Source organism: Spodoptera frugiperda, chromosome 13 (assembly GCF_023101765.2).
Source record: "Spodoptera frugiperda isolate SF20-4 chromosome 13, AGI-APGP_CSIRO_Sfru_2.0, whole genome shotgun sequence".
Classification (NCBI taxonomy): domain Eukaryota; kingdom Metazoa; phylum Arthropoda; class Insecta; order Lepidoptera; family Noctuidae; genus Spodoptera; species Spodoptera frugiperda.
In genome coordinates, this window is record NC_064224.1 from 2,984,190 (window position 1) to 2,992,870 (window position 8,681).

Consider the following 8,681-nt stretch of genomic DNA (forward strand, 5'->3'; position numbering starts at 1 on the left):
ATCCATCCCCTACTAACCAATTTTCCTTATCAAGTACCAAGACTATCTCGTTACACTACACAGTATTCCGTAACAGCCATCCTTATTGTGCTCATAAGGTAGAATATAAAAGGCGGGCGGCATCCCGGACGCATCTCACTTGATCCTAGACCACCGTCCACTCAGGACTACAGAAGCCAAGAGCTTGATCCAAAAAAAATTAAAAAAAAATATTTTTTTTTTCAAAATGCGTGTGCTGTGCTTATTTCTGATTGTGGCTGTGGTGGCCTGCAGTGCTGCCCCCGGTGCATCGAACGAGGAAGATGGAAAAATCGAGCTGTTCTCCGGAGTGGCTATTGAAAAGTAAGTGCTTATTTTTTGTATAAAATAAGGTGTGCTCGGAATTTCTTTTATAAAATTTTCTTAAGACAAATTGGATGATTGGTTATGTTAAAATAATTGTTTTGGAATTGAAAACATTCAAAGTCAAAGTTTTTTATTGTGAGCCAGTGATTACAGAGATGTTTCAGGTACAACATCACTTAGTTTTATGTAATAAATAATTGATCATAGATAATTGATAATTTACAACTGCAAGTTTCCAAATGGATAGGCAGATAGGCACATTGTACATAATCCACACACAAAGTCCAAATCAGGAAAGCACTTTTTAACCTTAAAGCAAATATTACCAATATTACAAATATCTGTCTGTCGGTCAGTCTTCTAGTGAAACTGTATTTGCTTGTTCTAAAGTATAGATTCCTATGGAGAAGAACAAGCAAAAAATAGTTACTCTTTTTTAATCAAGTTCACAATACAATTCTTGGTTACATTGTTTCGACAGAAACATGTAACTTTTTTAATGACTAGGGGAAGTCTTCAAAAGGTGCCTAGGTTTTTGGGAATAAAAGACTAGGGAGTGGGGGATTTTTACCTCACTTAAACCACCTTGGTGGCCACCCTCAGTACCTGTAAAGGGCACCGTGTCCGCTAATAGACAAACAGACAAACATGTACCTAATGTGACACCAAAATTTTCAGCAGTTATGTTGTTTAAATGTCAAAGCTATTACCGGCCCTAAAAACATGTCAACTTTCCAATGTATTCTAAAGAAACATTTTAAAAACAATGGACCTAATGCTAATTCACTTAAAATAGGGACCGGCTACATTTTGTCATGCGCAGTTGAGTAGCCAAAACGTTTTAAAAATAACCTTCCTTTGTTTACTTTGAAAACATGTGTAACATGTTCTTAAATGTGTTTTAACTTAACATTCTATGATGTCGCGTAAAGTTTTTAACCAGAAAAGACTCTGGTATTATTTTTATCATTTCGTTACATGACACAATACTGTTGTGCTGTTTGTTGTGTATGACATAAAGTTAGGTTTTTAGTATCATGAGATTTGGACAGAAAGAGGACGTTGCATTACGCTATCTTTTCACGGCATGTATGATAAGAAACTTTATTAAAATGAATGTCAATGCAAAAGTGTGTTTGTTTGTCTTTCACCTCTTATAGCATCGTTTTATTAGTACGGTAAAATGGGGTGAATAGAAAAAAAACATATTAGGATTATTACTTTGTTTTCATATTTTTGGATTTAATAGTTGTTTCTATTCACCCCCTTTTACGGTAGCTGTGTAATTAAAGGGATAGAGAATAAAATGGGCTATATTTTGCTTTGAAACTGAACCCAAATTAAACCTCGGTAATATTTATTAATTCACTATTTTCTACCAGCGGCTTCGCGTACATTTCCGTTGGATAAAAAGTAACCGATGTCTTTTGCTAAACCATAATCTACCACTGGTCCAAATGTTATCCTGATCCACACATAAAAACTCACAAATCTATATAGTATAACATAATTCATAGCAAATAGGTATTTTCGGAACAAAATCGTAATTAATTAATCTTAAGTAATCATTAAATGTCTTTGAGTGTAGCAATTAATCGATAGTGCAACACTAGACATAGGCTTCTGAAATAGCACGTAATTCAGCTCAAATTTTACCCTTAAATTCTTCACATACAACCCCCTACCAGCTACCTTACACGTCATCACTCTAATTAGCCGTGGCCATTCACCACATAAATTAGAAAATATTTCTTTTTGAAACTGCAAGTTATTTCGTAAGTGAACTGTAACAATGAGATTTACATGTTACAAGTATTTCACTTATTTACATCACAATGTTGTTTACTCGTCAAGTTGGCGACTGGTATAATGAATGTTACTTAGTTGTAACATTCTGTGTTCACTTATGATTTTAGTACATAGTTAAGTAGATACTTTAATTTTTTTTAAAGTACCCTGTATGACGAGCATGCATGAAAAGACTGATGACTGTTGATAAAGCGAAAGAGGTATGTAAGATTCGTAGCAATTGACGGTGCATAGTCTCTGCCTAACCCCATGGAAGAAAGATGTGAAGTTATGTATGTTAATTAAATTTTAATTTTAACGTTGTCCCGCATTAGGGGTTTCTTCTGAGTCGTGGGTGCAAACATCAATTTCAATTTGTGGATCATACATACATACATAACCTCACGCCTGTCTCCCATGGGGGTAGGCAGACACAATGGAACGCCAATTGCCACGGTTCTTACACACTTCTTTCGCTTCATCAACAGTCATCAATTTGTGGATCACACAAGGCAAAAGCTAGTTAGAATTTCCCCTATTACATAGATTCTTAATATTTTATCTGGAGCAAAGAGGTTGTTACATGATGACATATATTCGCCTCTACCTACCCCTTCGAGAAATAAAAGGCGTGATGTTTTCTTTAACATGACATTAAAAGTGAAATCATATAATACATAAACAATACGGAGAAAGTATTTGTATGTAAATGTTTTGTATTGAATGGATCAGGGGCGGGGTAATCTCTGAATTGTATGAGTTGCTACAAGATTATCATTTAGTTGTCTTTTGTTTATTATTATTTTGAAATAGGAGATTATAGTAGATCCCTATTTGTAGGTACTTGCAGTGTAATTTTTAATCTTTCTTAATCTTTACTAGTACTTCGGTATTATAAGACGTATGTACAATTGAAATAGGAGATTATAGTAGATCCCTATTTGTAGGTACTTGCAGTGTAATTTTTAATCTTTCTTAATCTTTACTAGTACTTCGGTATTATAAGACGTATGTACAACTAGCTTTTGCCCGCGACTTCGTTCGCGTGGAATAGTGACTTCCGGCAAATTTTTGGTTTTAACTACATAGTTCCCGATCTCGCGGGATCTCTTCAAAAATGAGATGTGGAAGATATTCCAGGGAACTCTTCAAAAATCAACATAATGAGCTCTGCGTTTGAATTTAATAGATGTATACTCACTTAGGGCATTGAAAAAATAGTTTAAAAACGGACTTAAACTAACTTAAAACTAAAGAAAGCTACGAATTACGAATTTATAACAATTAAAAAAGAAACTTTACAACCTATCCTCTATGCTATAATAACCAAGCTTAAACTAAATAATTTAAAAGAAACGACTTAAATCTAATCTAATTAATTTATAAATTAGACTTACAATTTTATTAAAAAAACTAACTACAGTAACTACTAATAATCGATATCAAACTAAACCTACGTTAAATAGTTTAACCAAAAAACCAGGAAAACCCAACAAATAAACTTATTAATTGACAAATACAACGAAACCAATTTAGAATATACGAAACAGCAGGACCACTACAGACAAATAATCATACGACTGATAATACACTTTTTCTACGATAGTACCGAAGCGCTCGGCCGATACCCAACCAAATGAATGTAACGAAACCATAGCGCGATCTATTTCGATCCCAACGCCATCTATCGAGGATAAAGACAACTTGGATTATTTATTTATACTCCGTTCGGGCATTTTCTTTGTACTAAAAGTTTAATTATATTGATATTATTTTTTTCATACCTTTTTACTATTTATTTACTTTTTTTCGATGAATTAAAACAATAACATGAACCGAAGTCGTGTAACGATCGACATAGAATTATTTATAAATAATTTATTTCTTATTTTTATTTTTTGATTTTTGAAATAAAAATATATCTATGTCCTTTCTAAGGTTCTAAACTATATCTGTACCAAATTTCAACCAAATCCGTCAAATAGTTGCGGAGATTAATGGTATAAGCATAGAATGTTCGACGTGATTCTTTAATTTGACATAACTTTTTTATTTATGAACCGATTGACATGAAACAAACACTAAATGTAAATTTAAGCATCCCACAATATATTCGTGAAAACCGCATCCAACTCGGATCAGCCGTTTCTGAGATTAGCGCGCACAGACGAACAGACAAACAGACAAACAGACAAAAAAAAGTTAATTACATTTTTGGGTTCGACATCGACATAACAATAACCCCTGCTATTTTTTTTATTTTTATTTTCAATGTACAGACAGCACTTTTCTACGATTTTATTATATGTATAGATAGATGAACTTGGAGGAGGCATGGAAGTGTGTAAAGATTGTTCGTCACAAGTTCATTGTCATCAAAATCGTTACAAGTTTTTATTAAAATATTTGTGAAACTCTTTTTTGTACTGTTTTTAATTTGTATAGAATAGAATAACAGTTATTCAGTAATGTCAATTTAATCCGATCAAAATAAGTGTGAAATACAAACAGTTGACTCCGATTCCGGAGATCGAAATGATTCGTTTCAAATAAAAGTTTTAAATGCGAACGATTAATCCTAAATAATAAAAAAATATCTACACTAAATAAGGTGGGAGCATTCGTACGAATAGAACGAAAAAAAAATCATTCATATTTTTTGTCGCAGCAATACGACAGGAGCGGTAGGAACACAGAAATCTGTGACACATTTATGCTACACAGGCTGTTAAAGGGTTAAATCTTTCTCTACACCTAACTTCACTGATGGACTGACATCAATTTGTATGTTTCATACATATGAAACAATATTTAACCATTCATTTGAATAATAATTGCTGTATGACTTTAACTTCAAATGAGAATTATATTAATGCAGAAGAAATTTTACGCGTTAAGCTAAATAATACCTTATATGCTTATATAATATTTGTGTATTTTCTTTGCAGGGACGCGGCTGGTGAGGAAAAGTTAAACGTTAAGTTCGAACCTGGTGAACTGAGGGAAGCTGCCAGGACATTCGAAGAAGGTTTGTAAACTCTTTATAGCTACAATTTGTTGAATATAACCTACAATATGATCAAAGGAAAATACTAAACGCTAAATTAGATTTAAATAGGATAAATATTTACAGTCCCCTATTTTCACCAATTTTTCGGAACGAAACGAATTGTTTCTGAAAATTAATATTCTAAGTAACTTTAATTTTTTTTTTTATTAAACTCTTTCTCAGTAGTTCTCAGTAGCATAGTCTGGAATTGTGGATTTATAAAACAAATGGTGAAAAGTGGGTGTTTATTGTATAGCGGCATTCCTTTTCGGGGATAAAAGGCATATTAATAATTTTTAGTTTGTTTTAAGACAAGAAAATCGTATTGATATTTGAATACTAACATGGATAATGCAAGTGGTATACTATACATATAACTATTTCCTCTACATTTTGGAACACAGGCTTCACATATAGATATAGCATTCGAACCAGTAACCTTGACCACAAGACCATGGCGCTCACGTAATAGTACAATGACCCGTGTGACTACTTTCATTTCTTTCTCTACCAAGAGATGTGTATTACTTTATCAAGAGTTTAATATTCTCGTCACGTCTTTTATCCCCGTAAAAGTAGGCAGAGGTGCACATTACGGCACGTAATGCTACTGTACAATGTATACCCACTTTTCAGCATTTGTATTAGAAGTTCCATGTAATAGGAGGCGAGCCCATTGACATATACTGGACACAATTCCATACTCCGTGTTATTTCTACTGAGAAATTTACGAAAACCAAAAAAGCCCAATAAAAATAAAACTAGATATATAAAAAATAGCACTAAATAGAATAATCTATTTATTAAATCTACACAAAGGTATAAAATTATTCCCATCAATAAAATTTATGGAAGCCGAATAACTCTCCTGTAAAACACTTAGGAGTATGTATAAGTAGAAGATTTTGTTATATTTATGAGGACTCCTACAATGTTAAACACCCATCATTTTTTGGGCTTTCATATTATTAAAAAATAATATTCTGGGCTATTTTGTGTAACTATATTCTAGACATTTATGAAAAAAGTGACTGAAAAATTATACATTATAGAACGTAATAAAAAATAATAAATAATATTGCGGAAATATAAAGGTAGCGTGCACATAACATAATTATTACGATACTAAAATAAAATGTAAAATAAAATGTGATAGCAATGAAAGCGTCGTGTGTGAATGAACTGTTACCACAAGTGTTACGTGAGAGAGCGGCGCGTGGTCAAGGTTACGTTATCGTAATGGACAGGGTTGGCACGGTACTAAGTTAATTTTAATTTGTAATATTTTTTACCGAGTTTAAAAATAGGACATTTACTACCGTTTGTCCTGTATTTCTGTTTGTGCGCGATTATCTCGCGTTTACCTGAATCGATTTTGATGTGGTTTTCAGTATAATATTTTGCAGACTTAGGAGAAAGTTTTGTATAGTAACCAAAAAAAATTGAGGTTTGAATGTTAATTGTTTCAAAAAGGAGCCGTCCTTTTTTAAAAAAAATGTTTTATTCATTTTAAGTTTCAAATAATTCTAGTGTGTAGCAAAACGTTGCTCGTTTTGCTGTAAAACAAAGAACTTCTCCTGCCTCTTTTGGGAAAAATATTAACTGTAAACGGAGATAAAAATTTTCATTAAATTTTCTTTTTTTTACAGCTCGTGGCAAAATCAAGAAGTACACACCCCTGATAGCTGGTATCGGAGTCAAGGTCCTGGCTGTTGCTGGTCTGCTCTTCGGAGGTCTGACACTCTTGGTGACCAAGGCTCTGGTGGTGGCCAAGCTGGCCTTCGTGGTGGCTGCAGCATTGGGCATCCAGAAACTCTTGAGCGGCGGTGGACTTAACAATATCAGTGGGAAGGTAAGATAGATTGATTTTTCTTAGGGTTTAATTATTTTTTCTTTATTAGAAAACTATGAGATTCTGATAAAATCACGTGTCTTATGGTTGCATGTGGTGATTGCAGAATGATATCGAGTTCGACTCTCAGGTACGGCAATTTGTTAGCCTTAATCCTGTGTAATATACTTTTAAATGGAATATGTTAAATGAGTTAAATGTAGTATGTTATGTATTATGTAACACTCAGGTCTTTAGGCCCTTAGACACAGTCAATAGAGAGAGTGGGTGTCTTAAGAACCATCTAAGTTACCTCATATTGACAAAGATCAGCCAACAGCGCTCTCTGATAAACTTGAGGCTTATAGTCCAGCAATGTAGTATAAAGAAAAGCATTTTGATTGTAAAGGGCACATCAGCTGATAGAGCAACAGACAATTATCAATATTAATAGTGATAGTGACACTTTAATATACTGACTAAAGAGATATTAACCATAAATTTTCTTCCTCAGCTCGCTGGCTTCCAGTCATCCCAGCAATGGACATCCCCCACAGCATCAGCAGCCACCTACCCCTACGCCAGATCTTCAAACATCGCGAATGATGCCAACGATTTAGCTTACAAATCCCAGATCAGCTCATAAAACCTTTAGCCTGAAAAGATAGATAATTTTCATGTTTTTACATATTGTATCGTGGTCAGAATAATTATAGGTGAGGCTTTACCTTGATTATTTATTTAATTTTAATAGCTTATTGTCATGATTACTCTAATTTATTTAATTCGTAGCCATTTCTATAATTATTGTGATTTATTCTTTGATAGATAGTAGCTTTCCACAGTAATTACTTTTTTTATTATATATCAATTTCAGTGAATTAGTGTATAAGAAATATTCATTGTATAATTTCAAAAATAAGTACAGATTTCCAATGATCTTTTTATTTTTTAAGGAAATATTTAAAAAGTATTTGATAAACTATTATTTTTTAAGAAATTTAAAATTAATTTAAAGGTGCGTTAAAGTGTAAGCTTTAAATTATTTTTTATTTAACATGCTGAATTCAATGGTGCGTAATTTGTTTAAATTTTTGAATATTTTATTAATTTATTTGAATAATTATATTTTTTATTAAATTAATATAAAAAATAAAATTAAAATATTGTACAAATAATAAAAGAGGCTTGGATAGCACAGGGTAGGATCAAAAAATCTTTTTTATTTTCCATTTAAATTACAGTTTCTTGTAAAAATCGCCAGATAGGCTGAAAGTTTTTATATTTATATAGTTTAATAGCTAATTATTACGGGTTTATGTGTCATAAAACTGAACGTTGTAATAAAATAATGTATTATTCAATAATAAGACTGTACAAGTATTTGTAAGAAATAAAATAAACTGATTTTTATTCATTTAAGGTATTTTATTGCTAATTATGTCGGTTACACACCTTACGATTTAACTGTACAGTTAAAAATGCCTGTCAAAATCAGACTGTACCTATTTCGTTTACGGTATGATTATCGTACCTACTGATATTTTAACATACATACATAGCATCATCTCTTTTATCAATGAAGCACCCACTATTCACGAGTTACGAGTTCTATCATGAAGGTCCATGTGATGGGGATAAGTCTATTGTCGTACTAAGTACTTATT

The 8,681-nt window shown here is 32.4% G+C and overlaps 1 protein-coding gene across 1 annotated transcript; it reads left to right on the forward strand.

The window, feature by feature from the left end:
- The first annotated feature begins 150 nt into the window (after positions 1 to 150).
- On the forward strand, positions 151 to 8,431 carry LOC118270591 (uncharacterized). The gene is made up of 4 exons (XM_035586222.2): positions 151 to 342; positions 5,082 to 5,161; positions 6,833 to 7,035; positions 7,529 to 8,431. The coding sequence occupies exons 1-4, from the start codon at positions 227 to 229 to the stop codon at positions 7,658 to 7,660; spliced, it is 531 nt and encodes a 176-aa protein (XP_035442115.1). The 5' UTR covers positions 151 to 226; the 3' UTR covers positions 7,661 to 8,431.
- The last annotated feature ends 250 nt before the right edge of the window (positions 8,432 to 8,681 follow it).